The sequence below is a fragment of the Etheostoma spectabile genome, chromosome 12 (assembly GCF_008692095.1).
Source record: "Etheostoma spectabile isolate EspeVRDwgs_2016 chromosome 12, UIUC_Espe_1.0, whole genome shotgun sequence".
Lineage (NCBI taxonomy): Eukaryota > Metazoa > Chordata > Actinopteri > Perciformes > Percidae > Etheostoma > Etheostoma spectabile.
The window spans coordinates 19,729,146-19,743,841 of NC_045744.1; the positions used below are offsets into that span (position 1 = coordinate 19,729,146).

The 14,696-nt window shown below is 39.3% G+C and overlaps 1 protein-coding gene across 1 annotated transcript in view; it reads left to right on the forward strand.

Moving 5' to 3' along the window:
* Nucleotides 1-14,696, forward strand: part of LOC116699837 (pappalysin-2) — a 78,561-nt gene that overhangs the window by 14,390 nt on the left and 49,475 nt on the right. The window contains exons 5-8 of the mRNA XM_032532625.1: nt 4,857-5,005; nt 8,153-8,292; nt 10,251-10,404; nt 12,707-12,899. Coding sequence (XP_032388516.1) covers nt 4,857-5,005; nt 8,153-8,292; nt 10,251-10,404; nt 12,707-12,899 — 636 coding nt within the window. The remainder of the gene's footprint in view (nt 1-4,856; nt 5,006-8,152; nt 8,293-10,250; nt 10,405-12,706; nt 12,900-14,696) is intronic.

A 14,696-nucleotide genomic window follows, 5' to 3' on the forward strand; every position in this document is an offset into this window, starting at 1 on the left:
TGTTATGGTCAGATGTTCTCTCTGCTCAGTCGGGGCTCTCTACCCTGCAGAGAGGAGATGGACACTAATGAAAAAGGTTGGACAGCAGACAGCATTCTGCTCTGTTGTTTTGCACAAACGGGTCTGGTTCATTGGCCTCAATTAATCAAAAGGCTCAGTGATTTATTCTACATTTAATTTGATAGTTATTGCAAAGAATATACCAAAAAGCAAATTAGTACATATCCACAACACTTACTTTTGAATAATAACTAGAAACCATTTTATTTTGATATATGACAGGGAATCGGATAGATCAATATAATGTGTTGATGTGAGCATGCTTTTATAAATCATGGCTCTGGGTCTGATCCACATTGTGCAGAATGTTTTTGCATGAGAGACTTCCATAAATAAGGCCTCTGCTTTTCAGATTTTGAAAGTAAAACTCAAAAGTCACAGGATGTGTGTACTTCTACGCAGTGATGTAACTCCTGCAGTGAATGTTGCCAGAGTTCCTGTCTATAAGCTCCTTACCTCCCACTAAAAACAACATGAACAGCCAATACACAGGAGACCAGAGTGTAGGTCTTCTGGAAAGGTCCTGACCCCAGCTTGCTGAAAATGCTCATGTATGCGAGTGCTTTTACATGCCTGCATGCATGTTTGTGTGTGTGTGTGTGTGTGTGTGTGTGTGCGTGTGTGTTTGCGTCCCTGGATCTCAACTCGAAATTTTCTCAGGCTGAGAGACAATTAATGTGAGGATGACATTTTGCTGGCATTTGTTGAGCACTTAGCCATTTTTTGGGGATCTGGGTTTTTGATATCCCACCTTCCACTTTTCTCTGAGCTCTTGGCCAGGTATTCAGATTATGGGACCCTATATGTGTGCAGCTGCTGCTGGCCGGTACAGGGCCAGAGGTTTTTAGGGCCAAATACTGTCACGGCACAAATTTGTTGTTGAGAGCCAGTTCTAGAGCTATGGCCAGGTACACTGCAGATTCTGGCATTACAATAAAGAAAAGGGAACAGGAACAGCAAAGATGGACAGAGAGAAAGAGAGAGAGAGAGAGAGAGAGAGAGAGAGAGAGAGGCAATGGTGGAGAGGGAGTAATGGGGTGGCGGGGGACATCACGTTCATTTATGCTAATAATCCAGGAGTTGCTAACAGTTTTTGGTTAGTAAATCCTGAACAGTACACTTATGTGAAAATAGCTCCATGCAACTCCTTTGAAAGGAAAATCCCGTTCCAACCTTGTTTGGCGCTTTACGTGCACGTGAATCTCAAGTTTTGTTGCGGCCATATTTTATTCACTAATAAAAACATAACTGTAATGTTTCCCAGAACAGATGCAACTCTGCATCTAAATGAGTTTGTTGAGTCTCAACATACTTACAATTGATCCATGGATATTGCCTGCCTTATACTGTACTTTCTATGCTAGTGAGTGTTTGCCACATGCAAGGTCATGCAAGTCAATATATTGTAACTGACCATTTGCTAAGCCCCACCTAAGGTAGTCAAAATCAGCTTCTCATTTCTAGCGTGCGACCACCAGTTTTGCCGGGCAAAACGGTCACTAGCCGATTTAATCAGCTGTAGCTTGCTTATTAAGCTAACGATAGTTCCATAGTTAAAAGAGCTCCAGCTAATTTAATAATCTTTTCAGCCTGTAGGGAATTCCATTAAAGGATCTTAAATGTGCATTTGACGGCTACATGGGTTGCTGGGGTGTAAACAAAGCATGGCAGAGATGCTAACGTTAACGCTGATAGCATCCAGGACGCAAATTTGCATTTCCTAGAATGGCGAAGGAATGTTCCACCCTACTCTGCCTCTGTCATAAGTGACTTTCAATATATTTCATGTATGTGCAGGTATCTTCTCATAGCACCAAATTTATTACGCCCCTAGAAACTGTTTGGATTCAGACACTTTGCATTTACTTTATTTCAGCCTGTAACATTACACAAACACAAGTGAAGTGCACAGTAAAATCTATCATATATTTAAATGTTTAACTGCTGTTGGTGTGATAATTTTAGAGTCTGTCTTCTGATTCTTGACAGTTCAAAGTAACAGACTTGTCAACAATAATATTTAAAGTGGACACATATCTACAGTTTTACATGGTGACATTGCTAATGCTGACTGCTGTTGATTCACGCAGTGTTTGACTTGCCCACAAATGGTGTTTTTGTTAATTCATGGTTTTCACTTAAATCATGTAGAGACATTTTTGCCAGGTTGTGCCTCAGACTTCCATTAAGGCATCCTCTGAGTCTCAGAAGTTGAAAAGTCAACTTTTTAGTGGTCAACTTTCTGTCACTTGTAATTGTACAGCCGCGGGTGATGGATACTGCATGCATCCTCGGCTGTACTGAGCTTGAGTAATGAGAGCCATTCCCTGAAGCATCTTAAATTTTAAACCTTATTTAGTCAGGCAAAGTGCCTGAGAAAACATTCATATCAGGGATGGATTGCATTAGGGGGAGGATTTCACACAAGAAGGACACCTGGATGCTGAGTAACCCCTTTGGACCTCTACTTAATAGTAGATTGAAAGTAGTGTATGTGAGAATGGGGATTACTGCTTCTTATTTAATTCATCCATATTTCTCCCAGCTGAAAGCTGAGATTTTACAGGCACAAGCTCACCTGTCTATCCTTCAGGCTGTAGGAACAATGTAAGCAGCACTTTTTAATTTTTAATGAGGAATTACTAAAAAAATTATTTTAATAAAATGTGCACTTTTTAAGCTTTTAAAATAGAAGCATGGTTAAGCAATATTTTTTTAATTCAGCCCTACAGCTAAGCTTGATCAAAAGCATAACCCTTAACTTCTTTATAAGAAACCAACATAAAACAAATCATCCAAATACACTTATAGTGACTGAGGTAAAGATGAAAGTATGTCTTCGTAATTTTAACAAAGTTAGCCCTACAGCTGAACTTGATCAATTACATAAAACCTCCCTGCTTGAGACATACAACATAATACAATAATCCAGTATGTTATAATCATTAAAAAACACTTACATCCAAAGACTTACCTGTTTGAGATGAAAGAAAACAAGACTTTACAAAAAAATGATGATGTATTTTGGTAGAAGATGCACCACTAGATGACTTGGCACTGTTGCTACCTTGCACATAAAGCATTCATCCCATATACTGACAACCGGATTACTTTTCTTTTTATCAAACAGAAACCATAGTAGGACCAGCTAAACGCTTTAACTGGCAGCCACAAATTGGGCATCTAGTGAGACCCCACTGCAAGGCTCTCAGAACCAGTAAGGCCTAATGGTGATTGTGTGCAAAAGATTTCCAGCTATGAAAGCAAATGACATGTGACATCAAATCAGCCAGGGAAAACAAAGTCGGCTTCACACATCAAAGGGCCTCCAGGGTAATTTATCACAGTCAGAGAGAGCAAGAGAGAGAGAGAGAGAGAGAGAGAGAGAGAGGTGGGTGGGGGTGAGGTGGTTCGAAGTACCCTGACCAATTCAAACAATTATGATTAGACGGCTACATACTGTGCAGAAAAAGATGTTGTTGGATTGAAGCAAACTGCCTTCTGCTGAAGAGATAATCACAGAAAATCCATATCTAAATTCACTCTCACAGGACTAAATTGCATTACCTTGAACAGAAATTATGTCTCACTTGTCTGATTGAAGGAATATTTTAATATTTTGGAAAGTACACTTGTTTTCTTTCATTTTGTGAGATATGTGTCAAGATGTAATCTATTTGCATCTGGTAGTCATTTTTAGCTTATTTTAGCATAACAGCTAGCATATTTTCCCCTGCAAGTTAGCCGGCCTAACACAAAAGCTGTAATATTTACAAATTGCAGCCCTATACTGTAGCCTCCTGTATTTAATGGTCAAACTTGTAATAATTTAAACAAGTAGTTTAAATTACACAACACAACATACATCTGTAACAGGAGCAACAAAACAAACAGGAGATGCTAATCAATCACAGTCTAACATAACTAAAGTGTCCTGAGAAGAGGTCTAATCAGGCTACATAAGTGAAAACACCTGTGTGAGGGGGCAATGGCTGTGTAGGACCTTTAACTCATGTGGTAAGAATAAAACTGGGGTCTGTGGGTAAGTTAACTGTGCGGACTAGAGCGTAGACCTACTAACTGACAATAGCTAACTATGTAACGGCACGCAGCACCCCTGTTGTCCTGTTTTGTTTGTGAAGTTGGTAGCTTAGCCAACTGTCCTAGCTAACTCTGAAGTTAGAAACAGTTGTGACTTGTGGATGTTTTGTGGCTAGCTTGCTAGTTAACAAGGTACAGTTTTGGAGCTGTTTAAAAGCAAACTTTCTCTCATAAATTATGCTAGCAGTTTTCTCCATTACTAGTAGGCTACTAAGCTAGGCTAAATACGTCCTGAAAAGCTCTCAAACTCTTTCAACTTCCGGTTGTCAGCAGGTGTATTTTCAAAAATGTTGAAGCATTTCTTATGCTATGTTTTGGGAAATTTGCTAGTTATTTCCCTTATCTGCTTTAGTAAAAACAACACAGAACACTTTAGCATAACGTTACGCTATGCTTAAATAATATATGTAGCTCCTTTTGCTTCTGTCTGTATACAGATATGGTGTAGGTTACGGTATATGGCCAGGTTTATTTTCAGAACAGTAACCACCTAATTTTATTGGATCGTATCTGACGCTGAGAGACACTGATCAAGCGCTCATATTTTTACGAGTTGGGAGGGAGAATGGGTTGAGTATTTATATTGCAACCTCAACTTGCTTTATAATAAAAAATATGGAAATCTAACTTTTTACAATATGGGACCTTTGAAATTGTCTAATATTTTCATGTTTTCTCTTTTTTAATTTCTACAGGGCCTATATGAGTGTGAAAGAGCTAAAGGAGGAGCTACACCTGAGTGGCACTGACACACTCAATGTTTTCTTTGCCAGCAACTCGGTGCGTGAAGAACTGGCAGGAGCTGCAACCTGGCCATGGTCAAAGGAGGCTCTAACCCACCAAGGTAAATTAGATTGCATCTAACCATTTGTATTTTAATCTGTTATCTATCTGTATGCCATTTTCTGTCTTTCTTTTTCTTCTCTCCTCCTTTACCAATTTGACATTATTTTAGTCTTTATTTTAGCCTGTTTCTCTTTCTCTGAATATCCATCCCTTTATCTCTTTCCTTGCCCTCCATTCTTTGTTGACTACTTTGGTGGTATCCAAACGAGATGGGGAGAGCAATTGGAGTTGGCAGAGATTTTCCCGGCACGTTGCCTCTTTCCTCTTCTAATCATTAGGCCCCTTTCCACTGGAAAAGGCTTATTAACCCAACAACAGCTTACTAACAAACAAACAAACAAACAAATAAACAAGCACAAGCAGTGTGGGCTCATTACAAGACTTCTTTAGGGATTGTTTTCCTTATCCTAAGCGAGGGTCAAAAAAGACAGAAGGTGCTGTACAGATGATGAAGCCGCCTGAGGCAAATTTGTGATATTGGGCTATATAAATAAAATTGACATGACCATTGTGGGTTCTGTACCATCGTTGCCACCCATGACTACATGCCAGCTGTTCTTTTATTTATTTACAGAGTTTTCTTTTGCTAGTAGTGAGACACATGGGATGTACCTCCAGTGAAAGCCTTTATCAAGAAAATGTCTCACTGAAAGAATTTATACGTGGCCCTGTAACATACAAAATGCGTGAAACACTGTTACATTCCCATCACCTTGTGAATCCCTGCATCAAAAAACCTGAAAATATACTGAACTATACTATATATCTGAAAAATACTTATCCACTTTAGTAGTAAAGTGGATACTTAAAGAAATAGCACAATTAAAGCTTTGTCTTGTTTTATTTAAAAAAAACTTAAACATATTATCTTACACAAATTAGTGATGAATTGATTAGTCAATTGATGTTATGATTGACAATTGATTATTAATCCTTTAATAAATTGGAAATTCTGCTTTAATTTAGTTTATATAATTAGGAATTTTATACCGGTACTTATGAATTTTGTTTGAAGGTCAGTTTAAATACTCAGTTTAAAAAAAAAATTATTTTCACTTTGAGCTCTGGTAAGTTCTGCAGGTCATTTTTTATTTAGAAATTAAAAAAAATAACAATAGACTAAATTGATAATTGAGGAATTAAAATCATAACTGGTTGATTCAATGACAGTAATTATTTGCTGCAACCTTATAGGTAAAACATGCAGGTGATGTTTTATGTCCACAATGCACACATCAAATTCTCTGGCAAAAAAGACATTTTTGTTTAAAAGAAATAGCATGAAGAAATGTCAAAAATGCAATTTTGAAAATCAGATGTGAAGAAGAATTTATTTACTTCTTTTGGCTTGTTATTGTTTCTTAGGAATAAAAATTAACTGATAATTATATAACGTAATATATTTTAGTTTTGTAGATGAATGGGCTTGAGAGATAGCTATTCATTTAAATAGCAATACTTTGATGCGACCAGTTCTGTTGTCAGAGTAGATGCTATATTTTTGAATGAAACTGTTGAATTTAGTTATCTACTGAATGTCTCCCACATGACATTTGTTTCAGTTTCTCAGCATCTGTCCCTTTTTAAAAACGTTAGTGGATGACAAGTTGTCTCCGGAGGCCGTTTTTTTTAATGTCTTTATTGTTCCATGTCTTCATAACTGAACTCACTGTTTCTAATTAGAAAACCAATAACTTTAATGTCTGTTCTTGATTCTGCGATTAACAGCATGCTGCAGAAAACCTGTTTATCCACTTAAAGGCCATTTTTCTAAGAATTCACCATAGCCCCAAAACCATAGCTGATTCTAAAATTCTTATATTTGGAACACGCTGGTAATAATTTTTATTTAGTCTTTAATTTTCTAATTCAATTAGTGTTTTTATAGTACAACATGTCTAGAATGTATTCATTAAAATACTGAAAGACTTATCTTTCCATTCAAGGATGTCCATTAGCAAAAATGTCCAGAAATCTTGCCCTGTTAAAAAAACATTAAAAAAAACATCCTGAATCCAGATCCACACCAAAAACACATAACTTGTTGTCCATGGTGCAAGGACTAACTTTCTAACAAATTCCAACATAAAGATGGTATTGTTCCACTGTATTCCTCTTTACAGTCTGTCTGCTCGTCAAAGAATGATAAAGAAATATAAGGCTCAGGGAGTTTATTATTATTTTATCATTATTTACGGCCCTTATTCGATCAGCCTGCTGCCTACATGTTGACAAAACTGACAAGTTAAAGCCTATTCATTAAAGAAAGTGGATTTCATAAAAAAAGTCTTATTTATTCAGGTGATTCCCTTTTCACTATTCAAATTAAGGATTTGTCTTTGATTTTTTAGGGTGAAGACATAAATATGATGACAGAAATGTAAAGCTTCACATGTAAAAAACAAACAAATTCTAGTAAAAAATATATATTTACTATTGAAATAAATTTGTAGTGGCATTGGTTGGAGCCTTGAAACTTATTCTGGTAAGACAGTGGTGAAATGTGGCAGCTGTTAGGAAAACGAGGCTAAATGGTGACTACAAGGTTTCTGCAGAGCATTCCTTTATATTCAAGCAAGAAACGGTCTATTGCACCTGTAGCAACCTTAAAGTATCTTGTTTCCTTTTCTGTCTGGTTTCTGGTTTACAATACTAAAGTTTTACTTAACTCCTAATTGGTTTTAAATGTCACAGTACTTTGTCTTTTTACAATGAAGGTCTGTTTCTCTTTTGGAATTTCTGTGGCAGAGAGTACAACTGGAGTTGAATATCAACACAGCTGGTAGTTAGAATCTGGACTTTGACCGCATTATCACATCTGTTGTTTTTGTTGGGTGCTTCTAAAATCTTATCGAAAAACAATTCTACATGGGTAATAGATCTGAACACAAATTCATGTTTTAAGGCACGGAACAGTAGCTGAGTCTGGGGATTTCCTATTATTTATTGTGTTGCCAAAGGGCACTAAACCTGTTTGCCTGTTAAAGGTGTTACAGTCTTGAGAGTGAGTGCAATTTTAGATTTGAACCTTGTGAAGGCTCACATAACTTTTCATTAGAAACTAAAACTATATTTACTTTATTTAATATATTATCAAAAGACTAAAATAGGCATATATACTGTGACTTTTATCTTTTGTACTCAGGTGGGATGGTGCTAAACCCGTCCTACTTCGGTACCATGGGCCACCACAACACCATGATCCATGAGATGGGCCACATCTTTGGACTGTACCATGTCTTTAAGGGAGTAAGCGAGCGAGACTCCTGTGATGACCCATGTCAGGTAGGACTGTTAAATCCTTTTCTCTTGGTGATACTTATGTGACAGATGGCGGTTTTCCACTGCGTGGTATCTACTCGACTCGCCACGGCTCTACTCGCTTTTTTTGGTTTTCCATTACAAAAAAAAGTCCCTGGGACCTGCTGCCAGGTACTTTTTTTAGTACTACCTCAGTCGAGGTTCCAAGCGAGCCGAGGCGATACCAAAAGGTGACGTGGTTACCTGCAGACTGCTGGTTGGTCGGAGAGAATCGTCACTTATGACTGCGTTGTTAGCAAACAAGAGTGCGGAGTGTGTGTCCAGAACAAACGGGACATTTAAAACAAATCTAGCCCGACACCGACAGATTAGCCACTCTCTGCACTATTCTCACTTTTCAACTGTTCGGGCTACTAGCGGCTTCATGTCGTTTCCAATATTGCACACTGTTACTTTAAAAAACAAGACAATATATATAACAAAAGTTTTTATTTAGCTTTTCAAGTAGCGCATCAAACCCTCCCAAACTTCCCGGTCTTCTTCCTCTGCCCCCTGTGACAGTGTCCCCGCCGGCTCTGCTGTCCCAGATGCATCCCAGTCGTTGTCATAAGACTGTCCGTGACTCTCATACAGATTATACGAAGCCCAGTAGGTCAGAACCAGAGATCTCACCGGTCGGACATCGCCCACCAGACGGTCTGCGGCGGCGATTTTACAAAGCGTGAATGCTCTGAAACACAAACAGTCCGCATCAGTCATGTTGGTGTGTAATCATGGTTGTTCATGTACTTTATAGCGTATAGTAAATACTGACTGCGACGCTGAACACATGCAAATGTTAGCTGACGTTACCAGGAAACGTAACTTACCCTGTTGTGTCGGCGAACAACCGTCATGTCGACGTCTGAACTCCGTCAGAATTCCCAAACTCCCGTTTTTTTAGCGGTGATTTTTGTTGCTTCCTTCAGCTTCTTTTGAAACAAAACATTTCTTCTGGCTGTGGCGAGTAGCCGACGTGCTGTTGTGAGTCGCGCTGAAAATTACGTCATCACGCGTTGCTATAGTGACCAGCCACGCTCAGGCTTTACGCAATCTGCAATGGAAAACGAACATAGAATGGGCCGAGGCGAGCCGAGCCGTGCCGAGGCGAGCCGTTACCAGCAGTGGAAAAACGCCAAGAGGTGACAAAGGACTCTACGCAAAGCTGTACTTTATTTACTTATTTTTATTTTTTATTTTTAAACAAATGTTATTGTTCTGTGTTCTCTGACTACTTTGGGAAAGTGTCTATCTAAAGTTGTCATGTCTACGCTTGCAATGTGCTTTTCAATTATTTAAACAATATTTAATCCTCGTATTGTCCTCGGGTCAAATTGACCCGTTTTCCTATATCAATGTTCTTTTTAATTACCCAATTGTTTATACCTAAAATAACATGATTGATTCCACACGATTCCAACGCTCTTTGTCAAGTACAAATCTCTACTTTAGATTTCATTCATTTTGGGGTGTCTTAATCAATTTTATAGCATTTGAAAAAAAACTGAAGTGCTTTTAAAATAGTATTGAGTAAAAGTTGACATATTCCAGTCAACATACATTCCTTTAATTTTAGTCTATATAATTCCTAATTTATGCTTTTCTAACTCAGACATTAGGATTAAATTTCTAAAAATGAGGTTTATTGACCATAAATTCCAAAAATAACTGTAAAACTAAAGTTAATAGTGTTGAAAATGGCAAAACAAGTGACAAACATTGAAAAAAGCATCAGAAGTGTTGAAAAAAGGGACAAAAACATTGATAAAAGTGTCAACAAAAGTGTTGATTTTGACGGGAAGACAACACAGTTGTGTTAAGCAACTACAAAGAGGGAGTTGTCTGTGTGTACTCCATCTGCCGTCTGTAAACATGCCTCCTTGGATAGAGCTTTTCACTCTCCTGTGATCATTTGCGAGTAGTAATGTCATATGCACTTGCAGGAGACCACCCCATCCATGGAGACAGGAGATCTATGTGCTGACACTGCACCAACACCCAAATCCAAAGCGTGCCATGATCCTGGAGCTGTCAGTGATACCTGTGGAGTTGCTATGTACCACAACACACCTTATAGCAATTACATGAGTTACACAGGTACAGTCAATAAACATTCTTTACTTTTCTTACTTGTAATTAACAGTAAGCGTACTGTCAGACATCTTTTTTTTTTACTTGAAGGTGCAATATGTAATACTGACAGCTAGCGTTTAAAGTAGTTTCTGCAGTACAAATTCAAAATTCTGGAGAGAGAGTCTTCTCCCCAACCCACTCCTCCTCAAATTTGAAGTTCACGGAGGTTGCCAGGCTGAAACCGCAGCATCCACAACATTGATGCTAGACGCTTGTCCCACACAGCCAGACATTACTTCACAGCACAGCAGAGTTGCTAATGTTAGATAATGGCTATATTGACAGTCATAGAAGCCTGTGCTCATGCAGAGCTATGTTCCCGACTGACAGACACACTTCCTAGGCATAGAATTCTGTTAGGAACCGCAAAAAACACAACAACCTCACTGTCCTCTCCATCCAACGTACAGACACACTTCCTCAGCTTAGAATTACGGCCACGATAGCTAAACCCACTACAAACAGCCCCCCCCCCCCTGGCTTAAAATAACACACCGCTGTCGGCTACATGTTGTAAATAGCCGTGGCCCGCTTGCCAGGTCCTCCAGTAATGTCAGCAGTTAGCAGGGTTAGCATGGCGGCATTAGCCAGGACCAGTTGGAATCACTTTGCTGGCTGTGTCTCAATTGTTTTTGCAAGTAACCCACTCGGGTACTCAAGCTATATAATTCAATGTGAGTACACAAATGTTGAAATTACATTCCTTGTAGCCGTGATAAATTAGCCTGAAGCTAATGCTTACCTGTTCAGGTGGAAATTAGACAACTCAGCGTCCTTTTGGTCTCTAAGCTTTCTTGATCTTGATCTCAAACTATGCCATGTGGGGTCCTTGAATTTGAGGAAATTGGTCTTGGAAAGGTAAGTCCCTGAAGTTGATGTATAGGGAGGTGTGGAAGCCCTGTTTGTAATACACAGCCACACAAGCAATACAATACTATGTATACTGCACACAAATAACTAGCTTTTTAAACTTTTCATTTTTTTGTGAGTCTCAGCTGTTTTATTTGAGTTAATTTAACTTACCTTAAATAATATACAGTACATAACAATAATTAATTATAGTCATAATTGATCTGACAAAACAGAGTTTAAATGAACTATTTCTAATGTCAGTGTATTTAGATAGTACTGTATTATCATGCTTTAAGTCAGGAAAATGAGAGAATATCTTATTTTCACATTTAAATGTTTTTGCTCAGACATCCCTCACCTAAATGTGTCATTGTATTTTAGGAGCAGAATTATATAATCATTTAGTATTTTCATTGTCTGATATTAGGGATTTCCCGATCAGCATTTTAGGCCTCCAATCCTTATCCGATCTTTTAACCTCAAATCCGATCCGATTTCGAGTCCCGATCCGATATTTTGCCTTTAGTATTGAAATTGATCAAACTCAAACTTACTTTTTTCAACTTACTTTGTATCGTTTCTTTTGCTTTGATGTACAGCTGTGGTACGGCTGTGTCTTGATGGCAGAGCGTAGCGCGGGTCCAAAACTTCCAGAAGACGAGTTAGTCCGACATTCTCAACTACTGAGATGGGCTGGTTGTCAGGAGCAATAAACTCGACCAACCTTTCTGTGATCTTCTTTGCTCTATTATTTTCGTTGGAGTATTTGTCTCTCCTCATAACGTCCAGCGTTTGTTGCTTTGCTTTAGCAACCTTTCCATCTGCAGCTTTACCAAACGCTTCATACACATCGTCATGTTTTGTCCTCTAATGAGAATCCAGTTGGTGGTGTTCAATGTAGCTCTGCTGCTACCTCCTCTTCAAATCGCCATGTTGCAGACATTGCAAGTAGCTTTGGGACAGTCTTCACTCGCGAGAGTAAAATACTTCCACACTTCTGACATGCTTGCTTTGCACCGCCGCGGAAGTTTGTATTGCGCAACTACCGTCAACCGTAACTAGCGGGTACTTTACGGCAGTTGCCGTAAAGATCGGCGCGACTAGTCAGGTAATGTAGCCGAGCTCCGATCACGGGAAAATAGGAAAAGATCGGGCCGATCCGATCTCGAGATCGGGATCGGGACATCCCTATCTGATATACTTATTTAGTTGCGTGCACTCTGAAAGGTTCATTAAGGACATTGCTGTTGTGTTCACAGGATGTTATTTCATCTCCTCTCCTCATATCTACAATGAATCTAATTGAATGTGACCAATCGACCATGTGATTAGCACTGAAATTAGAAGGAGGCTCCTGTTTTAACGTGATTCATCATGATTGCCTCAACTTTTTATTTTCATTGCACCACATCAGATGACAACTGCACCAACCATTTCACTCCCAACCAAGTGGCCCGGATGCACTGTTATCTTGACTTAGTCTATCAGAAGTGGCTGATGGACCAGCAACCTGCTCCCATTCCTTTGGCCCCCATAGTGACAGACCAGAGTCCGGATTCTGTCTCTATCTATTGGCTACCGCCTTTGAGGGGACCACTCTATCAGAGGTATGATTGCATGTCTTAATCCTAATTATTTACCTCTTCAAAGTATACACCAAATTAGAGTCACAAGATGGACTTGACAAGGTATAGCTCCTGGCCCAATTTTGCCAAATAGTTGTGTTATATGGTTCCAACTCCGATATTCGATCACTTTGTGCTCGATAGTCATTTAAAGCAGAATGGCAAACAAGAACAAAACCCAACGCTGTAATACGGATGCCATTGCAGAAGCACTATTGGAGAAACAGAAAAGCTACCTCGAACCACGTTTTTCTCAGATTCAGTCTCAGATTCAACAGATTGTGATTGACAACAACAACTAACTGCTATCCATGCCCAGCTAGCATCTCTCACTGCAAGCCTTGGCTCTATCAGATCTGATGTGGACAATCTAAAAACTACCGTGAAAAGCAACTCAAGTACCCTTAACAGCCATGGCCATGCTTTTCAAGAGCTGGAGGTGAAGCTAGCACATATGGACTGAAACCGAAGATGCAACATCTGCATTGTCGGGCTGAAAGAGGGGCTAGAAGGCTCTAATACTATTCAAAATCTCTCATACTCCCTGCCTAAGTGGTTTCCGACATTGGCAGATGTTGAGATTGAGATTATGAGAGCCCACTGAATTTACTGTGATAGCTCAAAGAAGAATACCACTACAAACCTCTGCTACACAACCAGGCTCCAAGAGGCTGTGCAGAAATCTCCACCTATGGTTGGGGGCAGAAAGATTTGCTTTTCCCTGGACAACAGCAACTTGTCGGTCAAGCGGCGCCAAGCCTTCTACCAAACCATGAATTCAGCACGATTCAAGGGTCTGCTAAGGATGCTGAAGATTGCGTGAACTGGACTGCTTCCCATCATCCTGTTGATCTCCTCGGACTCTATCGCGGGGAACACCGTGGAAGAAGAGTAGGAATTAAACAACTGCCTGATGAACGTGGACTCTTGGTTTGTCTTAGTCTCTGGGTCTATGGGTCTCCCCATATCTGGAAAGATAACGGCTGTGACTTAAGATGTCTACGCCACAGTGAGGAAAGAGGATGGTGGCACACTATTGCAAAACTTTTAACATTATTTATTTTTTATTTGTTGTTCTGGTGTAGCCCTGATATTTCTGTTTGCTGGCGCACCTTAGAAAATGCTATGACAGAGCCTTGGTTACTCCATGACGTTCTTTTTGCCAATGTTCTAACAGTGCCAGCTACGCTTTGGCCCCATTATCTCTCATTTTATCAAAACTTGGAGATTGGCTAAAACATATTACCACACAGCTTGTAAGTGGCACACATTTTCTCCATTATTCAATAATACAGCTCTTCTGATTGGTGGGAGGCCCAACAATGGGAGCAGAGGGGGGTTAATTGTCTAAAAGACATCTTTGGCAAGGTTGGCATTCAATCTACTCTTCTTTTCCTTTTACCTTCAATTACGATCAACACTCAAGGCTTATGGTGTCCCCTGGCAGAGTTCTTTGCCCATCCATCCTACCCAAAAGTTATTTATTATGTAGCCAAAAAACTGTAGTATGGTGTTGAGGCTTTATCAGTTCTTGGTGATATCTGGCTGCTTTGGCCTTCCTATTGAGAGGATTTGGGTATGCGATTGTCCAGGCCTGAGTATCGATCTTGACTAGCATGATGTATGGTCTAACATTCCATAAGTATCACACAATCCAGACCATCAGCAGATTCACTACAATTTCATTCATAGGACATATTTCACCCCTGTGAAAATGCATCACATAAAAATAATGAACAGGCCTTTATGCACTTTCTGCCTACTAAAAGGTCAAGGTAC